The sequence below is a fragment of the Enhydra lutris genome, unplaced genomic scaffold, assembly GCF_002288905.1.
Source record: "Enhydra lutris kenyoni isolate GAN:26980312 unplaced genomic scaffold, ASM228890v2 scaffoldscaffold3, whole genome shotgun sequence".
Lineage (NCBI taxonomy): Eukaryota > Metazoa > Chordata > Mammalia > Carnivora > Mustelidae > Enhydra > Enhydra lutris.
Window position 1 is genome coordinate 24,186,207 of NW_019154087.1, and position 21,207 is coordinate 24,207,413.

The 21,207-nt window shown below is 36.0% G+C and overlaps 2 protein-coding genes across 2 annotated transcripts in view; one reads left to right on the top strand and one right to left on the bottom strand.

Annotated features, from left to right (window-relative positions):
* LOC111157521 (aminoacyl tRNA synthetase complex interacting multifunctional protein 1) overlaps nt 1-21,207 on the bottom strand; it is a 100,009-nt gene that overhangs the window by 32,006 nt on the left and 46,796 nt on the right. The gene's annotated exons all lie outside the window — the stretch shown is intronic.
* Nucleotides 1,893-11,627, top strand: LOC111157531 (GIMAP family P-loop NTPase domain containing 1). The gene is made up of 2 exons (XM_022519025.1): nt 1,893-2,312; nt 11,367-11,627. The coding sequence occupies exons 1-2, from the start codon at nt 1,893-1,895 to the stop codon at nt 11,625-11,627; spliced, it is 681 nt and encodes a 226-aa protein (XP_022374733.1).

The window sequence follows — 21,207 nt, forward strand, 5'->3', positions numbered from 1 at the left end:
CAGATGACAAAAACAGTTCAGTGCTGATTAGAGGAAGACAAAGAACCATTTATGGAGAGGATTCTGGTAATAGATTAACCTAATAAAATACGTACAGTATCAGTCCCAGAGTGGTACGGTGACACTGTCAGAAGGTTAAAGTTCATACCAAAGAACAACTGTACCAGTTCCAGGGAAGTCTTTGTGGAAAAAGTATTTCTAAGATTGGAAAAGGTAGGTGACATATAGCAAGTTATTGAGACTCTATAATAATTATTTTTTTAAAAAAATGCATTTGATTCAGGAGTAAAAAGAAACTTGAGTGACTGTGGTTCAGCCAACACAGCTGAATGAACTGGGTAAATTGGGGTCATCTTGAGGGACTCCAAAAATGAGTGTCTTTTGTGTGTTGGTGTGAGGTTACTTCAAAATGTTCATATTAGAGTCTAGGGAGATTGGGGTGAGGGACAATAGAGGACAAGAAATGCCAAAGGTATATAAAACTGAATAATAGAAGTAGAAGTTATAAGCAAAAATAATAAATATGCAATTTTTAAAAGATTTTTTATTTATTTATTTGACAGAGAGAGACACAGTGAGAGAGGGAGCACAAACAGGGGGAATGGGAGGGGAATGTGAGGAAGCAGGAAGCCCGATGTGGGGCTCCATCCCAGGACCCTAGGATCATGACCTGAGCCAAAGGCAGACGCTTAAGGACTGAGACACCAAGATGTCCCTAAATATGCAATTTTAATTAAATGTCCTTACTTCTGAATCAGCAGGTTGAGTTCATTTGGCAATTGGCTATAGCTCTGTCTTACTGATCTAATGAAAATGATCAATGACTTTAAAATGCTTATGTTCTAGGGGCACCTGTGTGGTTCAGTCCTTAAGCATCTGCCTTCAGCTCAGGTCATGATCCCAGGGTTCTGGGATCAAGCCCTGCATACTTGTGCTCCTTGCTCCATGGGAAGCCTGCTTCTCCTTCTCCCACTCCTCCTGTTTGTGTTCCTTCTCTCACTGAGTCTCTCTCTGTCAAACAAATAAATAAAATCTTTAGGAAAAATTCTTATGTTCTACACAAAAGATTACCTCCATTTTAGGGGGGCAGTAAATGGAATAGATTCTCCCAAGATTCTCCTCCCTCTTAATTGAGCTACACAATGTGTTGGGCTTTACTTCCTTTATTCAAAAGCCAGTAAGTTACTATGGTAGATCATGGAAATGATTTATTAATTATTTCATAACAGAAATTACAAGCAGTTCTCATTTTCATCAGAATGTTGCCTGGTTGTAAAAAAAAAAAAGTAAACAAAAACAGAAATCTTCTTTAACAGTATTCATGCTTCATAGGAGACAAACATTCAGGAAGTTAGGAAAGATCATTTTTTGCAGATGCCACTTGTGTGTGTATTCCAGGGGTGGGGAGATGGGGAAGTTGGGGATGTTTTTTAAAATGCCAGAAAGATCCATTTCTTCCACTCTTCTGTTCCTACTTCTCCTCCAGAAGTGATTTATTTTCAAATATTGATGCTAGCTTCATTAATAAACCCAGAAACCTCAGCACCCATTGCTAAACCGACTCACCTGCCACATTGATGAGTTAACACATTCCTCCTAAACATGGTTTACATCATCTTCATGTAATTTGTTTTTTTCCTGCTCATTTTCCTGCAATTATTGCTTCCTCGTCTCTTCTTTGTCTGTATTTGACTTCTCCCTCCTCTCCCATTGCAAACTACCAATATTATTTTAATCTTCCTGTTCTCACTGGGGTGTCTCCACTTTAGTGGAGCACCCCTCCATGCTTTAGTCACTATGAATGAGGGGTAAGTAAACCAAAAGTAGTACCAGGAATGTTCCAGGCCAAGTAAGAAGGCTTACATTGGGTGAATATTGAAGCCTAACTGCTTATGCTGAACCTTTGTTTACCCACAGACATGACAGACTCTAACAAGATGATCATCAACTTGGCCCTCTTTGGCATGACTCAGAGTGGAAAAAGTTCTGCTGGGAACATTCTTCTGGGAAGCACTGACTTCCACAGCAGCTTTTCTCCATGTTCTGTAACCAAAGATTGTTGTCTGGGCCGCAGTTGTCACCTCTGTCGCTTCATGCGTCGAGGGGGGCAAGAGATAACCCTGCAGATCCAGGTCTTGGACACTCCAGGTTATCCACACAGCAGGTTGAAACAAGAGCATGTCAAACAGGAAATCAAGGAGGCCCTGGCACATCACTTCGGGCAAGAGGGTCTCCATCTTGCACTGCTGGTCCAGAGAGCAGACATGCCTCTCTGTGGACAGGAAGCATCTTCCTCAGTCCAGATGATTCAGGTAATACAAAAAGGCAATTACACTAATGCCATTATTTCTATTTGGAGAACATTATCCTATGACAATCTGTTTAAAAGACTAGTTTAGAGCAAGTTTAAAACAACTGTTGGGTGATGGGTATTAAGGAAGGCACGTATTGCATGGACCACTGGGTGTTATACGCAAACAATGAATCACGGAACACTACATCCAAAACTAATGATGTACTGTATGGTGACAAACATAACATTAAAAAAAAGAGAGAGAGTGGCAAAAAAATAAGTGTTGGTCACATAGAAATGGTAAAAATTACTTGATTTTTCCTACCAAGAGTCATTTTTACAATTTCCTTTAGAGGAATTCAGTTAGTCATTTTACATCTAGGTCACAGACAAACTCCTCCGCATCCCCAAGTAAGATGCTAGACTTCAGAGGTTAACTGACCCATGAGTGAATTTGTAAATGTGTTCTTCAGACCACCAGCTTCAGAATCAACTGGGCTGTTGTTAAAAATGCATATTCATCCAAGCCATACTGAATTTCAAGAGTAGAACCTGCATACCTGCATTTGCATAAATGGTCCATTTTTTTTTTTAATAGCAAAGTTTAAGAACTACTAAAACTTGTATCCATTTAACATCAAGGGCACAATCTCTTATAGTTTACCAACAAATGGGTGTTCATTCACTGATTTAGCCATTGAAAACTGTATCAGTTACTTATATAGAGCTTAATGACTGATGAACAATATATCAGTCCTGTCCTTAAAAAACTTACAGTCTAGAAGAGACAAATAGATAAACAAGTACAAGACAATACACTAAGTGCCAAAGTAGTATAATGTATGGCCTGGGAAAAAGTAGGTTTCACTGTGGCTTTATTGATAGGAAAGACATCAGGAATTTCAGATGCTCTGAGTGCCTCGTCATCTGTAGGGTCAGCAACTGATTCACTGTAGCCAAGAAAAGACCACAGAGACCTCAGCGTGAACATGAATAACATATGCCACCCTTGCCTAGTGGTTTGTTTGTTCATTTATTAGAAGTCACTAAACTGGAAGCTTGTTTAGCCAGTCTAGGTAAGGATCTGGGAATAGGGCAGGCTTATGAATATGGCTATAACTAGGAGATGGAGGGAGTAATACTTGCATATGGTACATACACATGTATGAACCAGGTCCATCTATAACCAACAATTCCTGGAAACTGCTCATTGAGCTGCTCCATTCTACTCATCTCTTGATTCTCTAGTCTGGGGCCACCCAAATTTAACCATTGGACTTGACTAGGATTACTCAGTAGCCTCATTGAGTCACCAAGGTTAAGAGAACTCTTCACTACTAGAAGCTCCACAGGTAAACTACAGGGAGAATACAGAGCAGACATTTTTTCACTCAAGAATTTGTATAAATGATACTCTTCTTTCAACCAATCTCTGATCACATAGATACAAGATCTGTTACACTTAGAAAGATAGTATACTTAGATTCAAATAAATATTTTTTCCCTTTAACTTGTTAAGGCATAAGATTGATCTAAATGACAGACACACTTTTTTTTCATTAACTGCATGTTTCTAAAAATGAAAAAAAAAAGAGCCATATGTGAAATCACAACAAACTAGCAGAAAAAATTAGGGTGACAAGAGTATAAAAAATATTCTTCATCATCTAACTCCTGAAAAATCAAGGACATGCTGTGCAAAAACAAAGAAGAGAAGATGATTGCAATTAAGAAACAATGTGGAATCTAAGACAACCCACAAACTTCCCCAAACGATTAAAGACTACATTTCAAACAATATTTCTGGTAGAAATCAAGTGAGGGAAAACCTGTTGCCATTCCACCAGTGTAATTTTTTAAATAAGTTTTTTAAAGTTCATTTAAAGCTGTTATTAAGTTGAAGGTACAGATGGATATAAATCAGTAAATTCAGTAAATGCACAAATATTTCTCAAAAACTAACCTCTTTCCTTATGTCTCCAGATTGTTCTCTATGCTCGTCCTATGCTTAGCTGAAAAGGGTATTTTAAAAGACATACAATTTAAGGGTGCCTGGGTGGCTCAGTCAATTTAGCATCTGCCTTTGGCTCTGGTCATGATGGTGGGGTTCTGGGATCGAGCCCTGCATCACTGGGCTCCCTGCTCAGTAGGAAGTCTGCTTCTCCCTCTGCCTCTGCCTGCCACTCCTCCTGCTTATGTGCTCTCTCTCTCTCTCTTTCTCTCTCTCTCTCTCTCTCTGCCAAATAAATAAAACATCTTTAAAAAAAAAGACATACATTTTAAAAATAGACTTTTTTCCAGTTTTAGGATATAGAGCTCTATTGTAATCCCTTAATTTTTTTTATACAAGTGAATTTGATTCATACATGCCTCTGATCTTTTTAAAAAGTCCCTGGCATACAGCCGCCTTCTCTTACCACTGCTTTCTTAATTCAGTGTCCAGTTCATGACTTAAAGGCAGAGAGGAGATGGGCTACAGTTAAACTCAGATCCAGAATTTTTTTTTCTAAAATAAATATCTTTTCCCTCCCAGGAAAACTGAGAAGCCAAGATTTAGTAACATACAGAGGGGCCCATGACCCCTGGGAGGCACTGCAGTCCTATTCTGAGCTTCTATCACAATTTTTGGTTGAAGATCGCCTATGCACAAGCTGGCTGTTTATGACCTTCTTCCTGAAGGTGCTTCAGTTACTGGTGGCAGCCATCTGGATGTGCTCACAGATTAGGAGCAGCTGCAGAATGTCTTAATATTCAACAGGACCAACAGCTGTTAGGAAAAGCAAGGAGTTGTTAAGGTCCTCTTGGTTCCAGACACACCCTGGATTTCTTTTTCTTCCTGGCTTATGCAAAATGGGGGATGGAATATCTGCCTTCTCCCTTTTGCTTTCCTCCTTTCTGGCAGCACTCATGCCTGCCTTGGAAGGAGCCTACAAGGCCAGTGCCAGAGAAGTGACCTCTTCTTTCTTGTACCTCCCTGTGGTCTCTTCAAATATCTCTTTTAATTTGTGCTCTAATATTTTTAGAGGGGTTATAGGCTGCCAGCAATGACAAATGAAACATTTCCCCAAATGATCCCTTTTTTTAAATTTATGTTAGGCCTTCATAATTTATAGCAAAATGGTGGACATGTGAGTCATCTCCCCAAAATTGGGAAATAAAGGGAATGATTCATCTAAATATTATCTGAATATCATTTGAATATTATTTAAAAATCCACAAATAATGAATAAGAGAAGACAATAAAATCACCTTAAGAAAAGTGCTAGCAATCAGCCAAACTGCACTAGGAATTGAATCCAGGAATTGACTAAAGTCCAAATTTTTTCCACTACATGGTATCATGTATTATTACTGTACATAATCAGGCTTTAAGCAGATATTTTTTATTTAGAATGAACAACTCAAATGTTGGTGTTACAGGTGGGTGTGTACACAAAAGGCTCAGAGAGGAGAATGCAAAGCCTGAAAATACTTAACAAAGATAACGAGCTTAGTTCTTGGATAGAATTTAGTTGAAAAATAAGCCTTCTTACAATTCTAAGTATGTGACTATAAATATTACTACGAGTTTCTTGGCTTCGGTTCCTCACTTTTAAAATGAGGATAATTTTACCTATGTTCAAGAGTTTTAAGGGTTTTGTTTAATGACGTAATATGCTCTGCATTTTGCTTGACTTAGAGTAGATTCATAGAAAATTACTATCATTGTTAACATTTTTATTGTTTTTATCACTACGCAGATTGTAATGAGTACCTCATTCAGATGAATTACTGGATATGAGCAATCTCTTCATTGGTAAATTGGGAAAAATAATAGTGTCTACTTGACTGGGTTATTTTCAGGACTAATTTCGTATTAACATAATAGTAAATTTACTCGGGCACTAGCACAAGATGAGTGCACACTAAGTGTCATCTATGGGCATTATAATTTTATTGTTAATGTTTGTCTTATACTAAAATTAAGACATATTATTTGTAAACTTCTTCAGGATTATCTTGCCCAGAGTGAAATCAAGTTTACACAGCCCTGACGTATAAGAACTTCCCTATTAATTTAGAAAAAAAACAATCCGGGAAGAAAATTCACTGGCTTAGTAAAGGTTAAAGTAAGAAGCTCCAGTTTAGTGGGAAGGACATGGTCTAGGCGGGTAGGGGACCTCTGTTATAGGCCCAGGCCTGCCGACAGTCCAGCTGTGAGGCTTTGGCCATTTAACATCACATGTCACAATATTTCCTTCTATAAAATATGCCAATTTGGACAAAAGATCTCTAAGGTTGAATATTTACTGAATCTGATCTAACAAAGTCTTATCATTCAGCACTCGGCAAAAGAAATGTGGTGCTTTAAGTGGGATGAGAGTAAGGGAAGAGTATGAAATATAAAGAATGGTCCTTATTGTCCTCCTGTTCCATGATAATTTTTTTCTCAGTTGATGTAATAGTTGGCTTTTTAGAAAATTCCCCCTAAAAAGTCCAGATGCTATGATTTCATCAACCACAAACAAATGGGGCAGGGCTGGTGAGGTCCTGGGAAAATGAACATAATTCCTGGAAAACACAGTTTATATCCTAACTAGTTGTCCCAAAAGGACTAGATGGACTCATACCCATTAGCACTCTGAAACCAAACAATTCATGATTGATTGTAAAATTTCCATCTAGCTTAGTACTATATTTAAATTATTAACACCAGATAACTTACATTAACTCATCTTACTCTTGGATTTTTATGTGAGGTATCAATCAACTGTGATTATTCTTTCTCTGGGTCCATAGAGAACACGTTTGGCCACTAACGTGATGACTATACACCAAGCGACACTACTTTCAAACAGTCAACTATTTTCCAGCCAAAAATCAATCTAAAGATTATAAGCTAAATCAACCATTCTCTTCTATTTTTGGCAGTAATTCAAAAGTGCAATTTCTCTCACAGTTTAGGACATGAGCATCCTTTCATAAATAACTATCAACATGTAAAAACTTCCCAGTGGCTGAACACAAGGACTTGCAAGTGGTGTTGAGCTTACAAATCTATTTTCCTTAGGTGGTTTAACTCATTTTCCCTGAATGTTATTATAGTTTAAAGTAGAGGAAATATCTGGTGGAGACAAAAAGGGAATGTGTTAATGTTACAACCCAGAAAACCAGGAACTAAAGATGTACTGTGAAAGTTATACAGTTATACCATTGAACGCAATGAGTACTCACCTAGCAAGAGAAGAATTCTATATTATAATATAGGACTCAGGAAGGGATCACTTGGGCCAAACAGTTTATTTAGCATGAATTTTTATTATAACAAATAATAAAATATTTAATATATATTAAATATTATTATTATTATAATAAGTAATAAAAATATTTAATGACAAATGTGGTTCATGCATCAACCAAAACCCAAGGGGTAGACCTGGAGGTAGCACTCAAGAGGTTAAGGGTAGTGTCTATTTATTAACTTGTAATATACATTTCAATATTATAACCATCAAAATAAACAGATCAATATTGGGTGAATATTAGAACTGGCTCTAAATTTGTGAAACTTTCAGAGATAAGAATGTTCAAGGATCAATAATTTCACTTTAGAGAACTCCCAATACTATACACTATACAATCCCCAATAAGGCTCAATCACTCTCTTTACTTTGTACATCTTCACTGCCCTATAAGTCTCTTGTTGATTCCTATGCTTGAAGCATCATCACATGCTAGAAACTGCATGTGACTCCTCCCTTTACCTTCACTTTCCACCCCCACCCCAAACCGGGCCAAATGTCTGCCTCTATAGCACCAATATATTTTCTATCACAATACCTGCAGTTACAACAAATGGAAAATATTTTCTTTCCTGTCTGTCCCTCTTCCTCAGTTCTAAGTTAGTACAAAAGAATCTCCACTAGACATAAGCAGAAAAGTGTATGTCATGGTCCACTCTGTGTTCCTGAAACAAAGTAACCCTCAGTATATCTTTGCAGAAGGAATAAATCACCTGGAGTTCTTTTTAAAATTCAAATTCCCAGGTTCCATCCCTAAAAATTCTGATACATTTTTGGCAAGCATCTCAAGTGGTTCTGATGTACATAACCCAGAAATCTCTTTATTCCCAGAATCTAGATCTATTTAGCACTTCATAAAGTTTTCAACTATTTGTATTAATTTGCTAGGGCTGCCATAACAAATTTCACTACCTGGGTGTCTTTTAAGCAACAGAAGTGTATTACCTCTCAGTTCTGGAGGCTAGGAATCTGAAATGAACAATAGCAGGATTAATTCCTTCTGTGGGCTGTAAGTGAAGAATCTATCCAAGGGTCTTGACTTTCTTTCTTTATGTTTTTATGCCATTTTCCCCTGTATTCATATGTTTGTCCAAATTTCTCTGTTTTATAAGGACACCAATCGCATTGCATTAGTGGCCTTAACTTGACTAATTATATTGGCAACACCCTATGCCAAATAAAGTCACATTCTGAAGTACTAGAGGTTAGGATTTCAACATATGAGTTTGGAGTGGGATACACAATTCAAACCATAACACCTGTTCATTTTGCGACTCTTTGATCTTTTCCACAAGAAATACATTACAACATACTAAGTATGACAAGTGTTGCTATGTCACTATTAGCTAAAATGTGATGTTGACATTACACATCTATTAGATTTACAAACAGCTATCTTCTTTAAAAGTTGGGTTAATTTAAATTTTGCTAATTTATGTTTTGAGGGCACATAAGAATATACCAATTAAAATACCCTTTTAAAAGTTCTTTTGTAAGGTTTAGAATCTATTAAAAATAATTATTTATTGGGGCACCTGGGTGGCTCAGTGGGTTAAGCCTCTGCCTTCATCTCAGGTCATGATCTCAGGCTCTCTGCTCAGCGGGGAGCCTGCTTCCTCCTCTCTGCCTGCTTCTCTGCCTACTTGTGATCGCTCTCTGTCAAATAAATAAATAAAATCTTTAAAAAAATAATTATTCATTTAATGTACTGATCCGGAAACTTCAATTCAGATTTTCTTCAGGCAGGGCACTTTTAGGAGAACCAAAAATATACAATTATTCTATGGTGCAGACAAATTTTAAACAGATATGAGGAAAAATTTGGACTTATTCATTGAGAGGGTCTGAATGCGAAAGAGAAAGTACAGACTACATGCAAATCCATGGGCATGAACTATAGAACAAAAGAGAAATTTTACAGGAAGGTAAATTTTGTGTCCCAAAGATTAAACTTCAAAACTGAAGACTCAAAACAGGGACGCCTGGGTGGCTCAGTTGGTTAAGCAGCTGCCTTCAGCTCAGGTCATGATCCCAGAGTTGTGGGATCGAGTCCCGCGTCGGGCTCCTTGCTCCGCAGGGAGCCTGCTTCTCCCTCTACCACTCTGTCTGCCTGTGCTCACTCTCTCTCTCTCTTAAAACAAAAACAAAACAAAAAACAAAAAACTGAAGATTCAAAACAAATAAATAAAACCCTAAGCCTTCTGTTTGAGGTGATGGTGAGGCTCCAAACTCCAAATTAGTCCAACCAATTTCTATTGAGAGTTTACAATGTGAGGCTTTGATAAGAAAGACATAGATTCTGCCTTCCAAAAGCTCACAGAGATAAATACATAAATACATAGCTCTGATAAATGACAAACTGTATTAGAAATCGTAATTGGTAACCATGGTCTAGATATGTTTAAATTTAAATATATTGTCCCACAGTTGCCATATTTCCATATTATTTACCTGTCTGGATTCTTCCTCCTTTCCTTCCTTTCTCTCTCTTCCTCTTTCTCTCTTCATTTTCAGTTTTTCAGTTTTATAAATACCAATCCTACATTTGTTATATACATTGAAAATAGTTTCCCAACCTGTCTTTCAGATTTTTTAAACCTGAGTTTGTATTATCTCCCACAAAGCATTATGTTGAATTTCAAAAGGAATAAAGTGTGTAAAGTGACGAGCATAGTATCTACCACTAAATATTAGTTATTCTTCCTTCTTTCTTCCTTCTGATTACTAGAGGTCCTGGATATTTGTTATATTTATTCCTAAGTATTTAATATTTTTCTGAAGACTCAAAAATAAAATACCTTAAACCTTCTACTTAAGATGATGGTGAGGGTCTAAACTCCAAATTGCTATTACAAACTGGTAGCACCTTTGAAAATATTTTGGTAACAAGAATATTTGGAATGAAAGGAATGTCATTTTACTTTCACAATGTCATGATTTCCTATAACTTTTGGAATATTAAAAATGTTAAATGATTATTTCTAGACACCTTCCACATTGTGTGAACAATTTGCCACATTCTGTTGCTTCCATTTTATATCAGCTTATTTTCACTAATCAAACAAGACTTTATTCCATAACCAACTTCCACACATTACTAAACAAAGGAATACCAGTCTTCAATGTTTTTCAACCACATTAGAGGAAGTCATCTGATAAACTGGGCTTGATTCTGGCATGTGAAGTGAAGAGGATTCGAATCACAGTAATATTTTGTAGTTGTTCCAAATCACTAAATGTAATTTGATCTTAGCTTTTCCATTACATGTCATCTGATTAATCAATAGATTGTAACCAGATTATGTAATTATAAATCCTCAGAAGATACTTTTAGTTATGATAATAACACAACATTCCTACAAAAAAAATAGGATAATTCCCTTGGCCGAAGTCCTTTGACTTAAAGGAACTATAGTTCTAATAGCTTCAGGTTGTCAGGTAAATATAAATTATTGCTGAATGTTGTAAATGAAATTGTATCATATGCAGCATTAATAATACACAGTTCTGAAGTTGTATATACATAAATTATAAGAGCAAATTAAAATGAAGAAAGCCTTTTTTTTTTTAACAAACTCTGCCCATCTCTCTATTTCTTTCCATTATTTGACCCCATCTTCACTCCCCATTACATATATCAGCTTTTAGTAACATGACAGACATCCAGATCTGTTGACTGTCTATATCTAATATATGTCTAATAACTAATATATGTCTAAAAGCTATCCTTTGCTTGTGTTTGAGGACTATGGGTCAAGTCAAATAGCCATTTAACTTCTTCTTTCTTTCAGGAACTTCTGGGACATGCTTGGAAGAAATACACTGCCATTCTTTTCACCCATGCAGAGAAAATAGAAGAAGCTGGGTTCACTGAAGATAAATACTTGCGTGAGGCCTCCGATACACTGCTGACCCTGCTAAATTCTATTCAGCACAGATATATTTTCCAGTATAAAAAAGGAAACTCACTTAATGAACAAAGAATAATAATCTTAGAAAGAATCATGGAATTTATAAAAGAAAATTGTTACCAAGTTCTTACCTTTAAATAAAATTTAGATAAAAGGAAAAGAGCATTGGGTTTTAGAGTCAGAAACCTTGTTTCAAAATGCCTCTGTTAGAATGGATGAGAACTGTCAGAATTCCCATAGGCTGCTGGTTAGAGTGTACATTGGTATAACCAATTTTGGACAACTGTTTGGCAGTTAAGAAGAATATAAAGTAATCAAAATTCCTAACACAAATCCTATGACACAGCGACTGCCCTCCTAAGTATACATTCAGCAGAAATGTGTATATTTGTGCACTAAAACACATGTGTGTATAAGAATGCTCATAGCAGTACTATTCATAATAGCTAAGTAGCTATTGGAAATTATCCAAATGTCCATTAACAGTTAAATGGATAAGCAAATTGAGGTATATTCACACAATGGAGTATTATACAATAATGAGAATGAGCAAACTACAACTTCATGTAACAATATCAATGAACTACCCAAACAGAAAGTTGAAAGAAGCCAGACATAAAATAAGATATATTGTATGATCCTATTTATATAAAGTTCAAAAACAGTCCAAACTGATGTAATATAAACTCTCTGATGTTAGAAGTGCTGGAAATCAGGAGAGATCACTCTCTGGAGAGGATAATTAGCATGCTCTGGGTAGCTTCTGAGATTCTGGTGATGTTTCGTTTTCTGACCTGGAGACTGGTTTCAGAGTGTTCACTTCGTGAAAATTCAACAACGAACAGTTCTGATTCATAAACTGTTTGGTATATCTGTTATATTTAAATAAAAGTTAAAATGAAAAATTACTACCTATATTTTAAAAACCATCTCCACTACTACTTACTTGATGCTAGACAAGGAAAATTATTTAATCCTATGAAATCCTCATTTGGAATATCCTCTTGATAACTATCTAATGATTAAACAACTTGGCTCATGGTAGATGCTCAATAAATGTTAACTTTCTTTTCCCACCTTCTTATGACCTGTGGTTCCTATTTAGGGTTGGAAATGCAGGTAAAAATTCAGAGCCTAGCCTTGCGGCAGAAACAAGGGTAACAATAATTAAAAATGAATAAAACCTTGCCTGAAGAAGAGCCTTCTCTACTTTATAAAGTTTGTCACTTTGGCTTAGTAGAGAGCTCCAGGATGGTCTCAAGGCAGCAGTGAGGACTGAAGGAAAATAATTCTAGTCGATCATAACACCCAAGACTACCACTAAATCAAAACTGGGTCACCCTCATGTTTAACATTTGTACATGAGCTTTATAATTTATAAAATTCTTTAACTAAGATAGTTCCTAATTTACAAACAGCTTGGTTTCATATTTTTTAAGTGTGCAATACACTAATTTCCTATCAGAAATAGGATTATAGCTTATGATTATTCTCCCCGGTGAGCTCTCAAAAGCCTACTTGATGCTTAATTTTACCTGAACTCTAGCATAAATGGTATTAGAAAACCTAGAACCAATTTAATTGTAAAGTGAGAGCTTCAACAATGGAGCTGATTTAAGAACTAAATAAAAAATTGACACTTCCCTAGGGGTTGGTCACTTGGTGACAGAAAAAGATATTTACATATATAAGAATTCATTTATTTATTTATTTGAGAGAGAGAGAGAGGGAGAGAGAGGGAGATTACAAGTTGGGGGGAGAAGCAGAGGCAGAGAGAGAAGCAGCCTCCCTGCTGAACAGTGAGCCCAATGTGGGGCTCCACCCCAGGACCTTGAGATCATGACCTGAGCCAAAATCAGATGCTTAACCAACTGAGCCGCCCAAGTGCCCCCAGGGATTTGAGGCTGAGAAGCTGAAACTGAAGTGAGTGGTGAAGAGAGGGGGAAATTCAGGTTTTAAGCCCTTCATATCCTTCATTCATGTGATGTCAACTCTTCTAGAACATAAATACTAGTTTCAGGAAAAATATATTACACAGAACATTAAGGGTTCAAGATCTTTGGTGTTAATAATTGATAGAGGGAAGGTGTCACCACCAGTTTCAAAGAGGAAGACTTCTGTGATATTCTTCCTTGAATTATTTTTATATCATCATATATATGTATATATACTTAACTCCCTAAATGTGATCATATAACATACTTGACTTTCTTTTAGTAGTCTTATATTTTGCTTTTTTGGTTTGCCATTACCTCTCTCCTCTTCCACCTCTCCTTCTCCTAATGCACATCAGCCAATTAGAAAGCGCTCACATCAACAAAGAGCATGACATACACCATTCCTATTTTCTGCGTGTCCAAGTAAATTACACAGAGTACACATATACATATAAGCATATGGAGGACTTTTGTCTTATTTTTGTTTATTTATTTAACTTATTTTTGATGTGGAGAGGGGAAGGGGAAAGAAAGGGAGAGAGAGAGAATCTTCATGAGATCATGACCTGAGCTGACATCAAGAGCCAGATGCTTAACCGACTAAGTCACCCAGCTGCCCTGACTTTTGTTTTTTCTTTTTTTTAAAAGATTTTCACATTAAACTCTCTATAGCATCCTTTTTTTTTTCACTTAATACTACCTCATAAAAATTCCTTCAACTCTGAAATGTAACTTATTAAATTCAACCCTTCTAACACTTAAGTGTATTTGTAACAGTCTGTGCAACTGCTTCTCTATTGATGTGTACTCCAGTTTTCTGCCACCCAAAGTCATGCTCCAACTATTTCTGTATATGTATTTTTATATAATATTGATTTTTTCCCCTGTAAGTTATATTCCATAAGTTATATTCCCTGTAAGTTATATTCCGCCTGAAAGTATACATACAATTTAATTTCAATATATCTTACCAATTTCTTTTCATATTGTAAGAAATTTTATTTTCACCACCGTTTCTGTACCCTTTCCCTATATTCTTGTCACCAATCAGTGTTACCATCTTAAATACCTACTGCTAACACGTTTGATAAATGTAAAATCATCTTACCTTAATTTGCATTTCCCAGACTACTATTAGAGTATCTCTATAAGCATGTTGCTCATTTAGATTTACTCATCTCTGAATTGTCTCTTCACATTCTTTGTCCTTTTTATCAATTTTCTATTGGATTTCTTCTTACAATGATTCTTTGCTTGACCGACACTTCTGTCAGGCTTAAACTTCTCCTAGCCCCACCTATGCACTTCCTTGTAAAATCTAGTCTCAGCAAGAACTCTGGTAAGTCAGTTTAACCAAGACCCTCCCACTCTCAATATCTGATCAGGTTCCTAGTCTCCACCACCTCCCAAGTGACCCCTGATCCCCACCCTGCTCCTTACTTGTGAATTCCCACTTGCCTATGCTACACTGGGAGTTGAGCCCAATCTCTTTCCCAACTCTAAAATTCCATTGCAGTAGTCCTATACCTATCTTGATGTTCCTATAAAAAGACTGCCTTACCATCTTTAACAACTGTCATTGAATTTTTTTCTTTTTTAACACTCCCTGCTTGGCAAAACAGAAGAGCTCAATGTATACAATAGATATTAGTCTTCCATCTGTCTTTTATGTTGCTTTTTTTGGTCAATTCTATTATTTATCCTTTAACTTTGTTTATGAGAACTTTTGCCAGACTAAATTTGTGAATTTTCTTATACTCATGTATTTCTATGTACATCATACAAGATACGGTTTTAGTTTCATTTCCTTCCAGATGGGTAACCAATTATATTTTCTCTATTAAATCATCCTTTTCCTACTGAAGAAAGATAGATAGACAGAGGGAGGTAGATTTTATATATAGAGAGAGATTTCCTATATCTATTTCTGGATCTACTTTGGATTCTTATTTCTTTCCATTACCTATTTTATATTACTATCAATACCAGAATGATTTAATCAAAATGGCTTTATATTATTCCTTGACATCTAGAACAAGTTTCTTATGTTTCTCTTATTTTATGTTACTGTGTTTCTTGCATTTTTGTTTTCCTTTACTAAATCAGCTTTGCTGATCCTTGATAATTTGAAAGTTCTAACTGATATGCATTAAGGATTATTTCCTTATTCCTGAATTTAGAATCAAGCACTATTGCGTGATAACAAAGTAACAACTACTTCCCTAGCCGAGAACTTTCTTTCTACATAGCATCATGCCCTCACCTACTAAAATAGACCTTTAGAACACTTTCATTTCCTCCCTATCCTTTTATCCTTCCATGTCCTCCTTAGGGAAGAGGGCTTTGGAATGTTTTTCTTTCCCCATTAGCAGATCTTGCTAAGACACTTAATTAAAGACTTCCCTGACAGATTGCCCCTTCTGTTCAAAAGTCTTTTCTTAACAATTACATTGACCATTCCCAGTAGCTTACCATTAGCTCTTTTAACTTAATATACAAATATTAGAAGGTCCATTCCTTAACACTGTTTTCATCTTCCCTCATCTTCATAATTAGTGTGTTATATATACTCCTAATATACTCTTAATTCTAGCACAGTATCCAAGAGGCATTAAATTCTAGACATATTCTTCTATGTACCATTATGCTGCAGCAATCCTTACACCTTACAATAATCAGCATAATGGATATAGAAAATTAATTCGTTAGCTGGTAGCAGGTAGTTGAATCACAAGAATGGTGAGACACTGAAGTGAACATCTTTTTGCTGTGCTGTACTCTACTGGAAGTTGGGTTGGGTTTTTTTGTTTGTTTTGTTTTTTTAGATAACTGAGCATGTATATCCATTGAATAAATTCACCATAACTGGGGATAATTACAACTTGCAACAAAAGAACCATGTACCCAAAACTAGCTTTAGGTAAAAGAAATTATGTCCAGAGAGTTCATCTTTGGTATCCCACCACCTTTCCCATTAGGCTATAATTTGCGATCTTTCCTTATTGCAATCTTTCCTTCAGAGGCCCAGTCTGTGCACTATTCTCACCTGGAAGACAAAAACCTCTATTGAGCTTTGTATTTGAAAGTGCTTTGAACATTTTGGAGGACTGGAAAATAGTATACTTGATATTTTTGTCAGCTAAGATTCAAGTCCCATTAGCACATACCATCTTGGCGCATTGGTGATTCAGCCCTAATACTAGCTCTGACCTTTACTAGGTTTATTCTCCTCAATTAGCAATTTCAGACTTCCATTTTTAGTTATGTTTATCTACATTGTGCCATGTTTTCCATAAAGAATTTGCTTAGATTTTCAGTTCTACTGATTTTCAGGAATATTATAATTCTTTACAAAAGGCTGATGTTTTTAAGTGGCACTGCTATTTCCCAAATTCTCAAACTTTATTTAAAAATTAGTGCACCTCAAGTTTTTTTCAAAGCATGTGCTGTTTTAAGAGAAAATACTATCCTTTTATATGAAAACTAAGGTTATAGAAAAAAGTTATTTCTACCAACATCATTCTCTTTTGCTAAACCTATTGAAAGTAACTTTTAGTTTGCATTTTTTTAAAACTTTTTCAAAGAGAAATCAAATTGTGGTGTTGATTTTGGATAACTTCCACACTATTCTTTCCAAATTCCCCAAGTGTAAAAAGCTGAATGGGTTTAAAATTAGTAAGAATCAGCCAAATATGCAATCTTAGAGCTGAAAAGTTAAGTGGATGCATATATATATTGAAAACATTTCTCTACTGGGATGTATAATATTCTAATGAGGTAATTTACCAAAAAAAAGTAAGACTTTGTTAGAGCAGCCTTCATATGAAGGCTCATCACAAATATTTCACTGTAAAATTAGCAGACATTAATATTACTATTTGAACAATACTGTGTATTATGTAGCAATGGGAAAGACAAGAAGACTAGCTACGCCTTCATTAAAAAGGATTTTTTTTTTTTTTAATTATTGAGCCCCAGGCTTGTTTCTGCTGCTGTTGCTACAGACAATAGCCTGCCAGATAGGAAATGATGTTGATGAAGACATAAAATAATACTTACACACACATTTTATTCAAAAATCCAGAGAGCTGGGAATAGTGTGTTAGGAGGGGGGTGGGAGTCAGCAAAGGGAAGGAAAAAAATAAACAAGGGAATACATAAGGGTGAAAAAATATAATATGCAATAATTAATTCACACTCTGAAATTCCAGATGGCTCACTTTCAAACCAGCAATTATTTCATTGTTCTGGGTCCTTTTTCCAATTTTTTTTTTTTTTGGAGTTATACCCCTGTGAATTATCTCTGCCAAGACTTATCCAAAGGATAAACCATAACTATAAAAAGTACAGTAAGCAAAAATGTGTAAGTCACTAACTCCTTTCTATTCTAACAAGTTGGTACCTGAAGATCTGGTTTTGTATAAAGGCATATGAGCTGTCAGCAGCTACCCTTCTTTTCATTATTACTGCAAATTTTGGGGTTATCATCTAAGTAGTACTGCAAATGAGGCCTAACTATAGAGTTGCTCCTGGATTAAATAAATACATATTGTCTATTTATCTGTCTATCTGGAACTTAAGTGACTTCTCTCATAGGTTGGCTTTTGGGATGGACTGTCAGCTCAGTGCCCTCAACAGAGCACTATGCAAAGATTCAAGGCACATGGTTCTTCAAAATGAAACTTTATTTGGAAAACCCAAAAGACTCCACCCTAAAACTGCTAGAACTCTTACAGGAATTCAGTGAAGTATCAGGATATAAAATCAATGCACAGAAATCAGTTGCATTTCTGTGCACCAACAAGACAGAAGAAAGAGAAATTAGGAGTCAATTCCATTTACAATTGCACCCCAAACCATAAGATACCTAGGAATTAATCTAACCAAAGAGGCAAAGAATCTGTACTCCAAAAACTACAGAGTACTCATGAAAGAAATTGAGGAAGAAACAAAGAAATGGAAAAATGTTCTATGCTCATGGATTAGAAGAACAAATATTGTGAAAATGTCTATGCTACCTAGAGCAATCTATACATGTAATGCAATCCCTATCAAAATACCATCAACTTTTTTGAAAGAAATGGAACAAATAATCCTAAAATTTATATGGAAACAGAAAAGACCTCAAATAGACAGAGGAATGTTGAAAAAAAAAAAAAAAGCCAAAGTTGGTGGCATCACAATTCCAGACTTCAAGCTCTATTACAAAGCTGTCATCATCAAGATAGTATGGTACTGGCACAAAAACAGACACATAGATCAGAACAGAACAGAGAGCCCAGAAATGGACCCTCAACTCTATGGTCAACTAATCTTCGACAAAGCAGGAAAGAATGTCCGATGGAAAAAAGACAGCCTCTTCAACAAATGGTGTTGGGAAAATTGGATGGCTACATGCAGAAAAATGAAACTGGACCACTTCCTTACATCACACACAAAAACAGACTCAAAATGGATGAAAGACCTAAACGTGAGATAGGAATCCATCAAAATCCTTGAGAACATACACAGCAACCTCTTCGACCTCAGCCACAGCAACTTCTTCCTAGACACATCACCAAAGGCAAGGGAAGCAAGGGCAAAAATGAACTATTGGGACTTCAACAAGATCAAAAGCTTTGGCACAGCAAAGGAAACAGTCAACAAAACCAAGACAACCGACAGAATGGGAGACGATATTTGCAAATGATGTATCGGATAAAGGGCTAGTATCAAAAATCTATAAAGAACTTATCAAACTCAACGTCCAAAGAACAAATAATCTAATCAAGAAATGGGCAGAAGACATGAACAGACATTTCTGCAAATAAGACATCCAAATGGCCAACAGACACATGAAAAAGTGCTCACTATCACTCAGTGTCAGGGAAATACCAATCAAAACCACAATGAGATACCACCTCACACCAGTCAGAATTGCTAAAATTAATGAGTCAGGGAATGACAAGTGTTGGCGAAGATGTGAAGAAAGGGGAATCCTCCTACACTCTTGGTGTAGGGAATGCAAGCTGGTGCAGCCACTCTGGAAAACAGTATGGAGATTCCATAAAAAGTTGAAAATAGAGCTACCCTATGACCCAGCAATCACACTACTGGGTATTTACCCTAAGGATACAAATATAGTGATTCGAAGGGGCACATGCACCCCAATGTTTATAGTAGCAATGTCCACAATAGCCAAACTATGGAAAGAGCCTAGATGTCCATCAACAGATGAATGGATAAAGAAAATAATATTCCATTATATGTACATATATATGTTCCATTATATGTACATATAATGGAATATTATGCAGCCATCAAAAACCGAAATCTTGCCATTTGCAATGGTGTGGATGGAACTAGAGGTTATTATGCTAAGTGAAATAAATCTATCAGAGAAAGACAATTATCATATGACCTCACTGATATAAGGAATTTGAGAAACAAGACAGATGATCATAGGGGAAGGGAGGGAAAAATGAAACAAGATGAAACCAGAGAGAGAGACAAACCATAAGAGATTCTTAATCTCAGTAAACTGAGGGTTGCTGGGGGTGGGGGAGGGTGGGAGGGATGGAATGGCTGGGGGATAGACACTGGGAAGGGTATGTGCTATGATGAGTGCTGTGAATTGTGGAAGACTGACGAATCACAGACCTGTACCCCTGAAACAAATAATACAGTATATGTTAGTAAAAACAAAAAACAAAAACAAAAACAAAGTAATTGCTGCCAGTAGCAGCAGCCTGGTTTTACCAAGAGGTTCTTCCTAAGAATTTCTGCAACAAAAAGTTGATAAATTATCTTTGTAACCAACAACTCCAAAGGAGTATTTAATGATCTCACCTGTTCTTTTAGAGTCTCTTAAATATTCCACTAATGGAGTCATCCTAATGTCCTTACATGAACTACTAGAGTTTAGGGACTTTATCACTATCTCTCCCTAAAGTTTAAACAAAGAAGTTGTTTCTCACCCAAATAAAACACATGACATATAACTCACATGGGAAGTGTATTATAATGGAGAAGAGCACAGGATTAGTAAAAAGATCTAGGTTTCAGCTAGTTACACCTTAGCACAGGCATTTATTTAACTTTTCTGTTAGTTCTTTGGGGTAAAATGAGATGGCTGGTCTACTTCTATGGAGTTAAAAAATAGGTAAGATGTGTAAAAGTACTTTGTTAGCTATTAAGCACTAAATATCTTTTTTTTTAAAGATTTTATTTATTTATTTGACAGAGAGAGATCACAAGTAGATGGAGAGGCAGGCAGAGAGAGAGAGAGAGAGAGGGAAGCAGGCTCCTTGCTGAGCAGAGAGCCTGATGCAGGACTCGATCCCAGGACCCCGAAATCATGACCTGAGCCGAAGGCAGCAGCTTAACCCACTGAGCCACCCAGGCGCCCATAAAGCACTAAATATCTTAATAACAATCCTATAATAAAATCCATGAGAGTAGAGAGGTATTATTAATATATTCCCCTAATTATATTATTTAATATATTTAATATATTATTTAATATGTTTAATATAATAATATTAATATATTCCCCTCTTTTGTTGGAGAAGGGCATGGTTTATTCTTTAATTGAAATTTTGGAGAGTAAAGCTTTCTCCACAGACAGCAATTTGTAGTATTATCGTTAGTTGAGTTACATTAATTTTCTTCCTGAGTTTTTATTTGGTATCTTAGTGATAAAGTTTTAGTTTTCACACTGTTGCAATAGGACTTAGAACCAGAACTTGTGTCACAATTCATGTGGCTAAAGTACTCAGTTAATACTGAGTACTTCTGTTATTTTT

Bases quoted from the DNA above. Each gene is read 5' to 3' on its own strand.
- LOC111157531 (XM_022519025.1), top strand. From the start codon at position 1,893: ATGCTGAACCTTTGTTTACCCACAGACATGACAGACTCTAACAAGATG. The intron at 2,313-11,366 runs GTAATACAAAAA...TCTTTCTTTCAG, and splicing joins CCTCAGTCCAGATGATTCAG to GAACTTCTGGGACATGCTTG.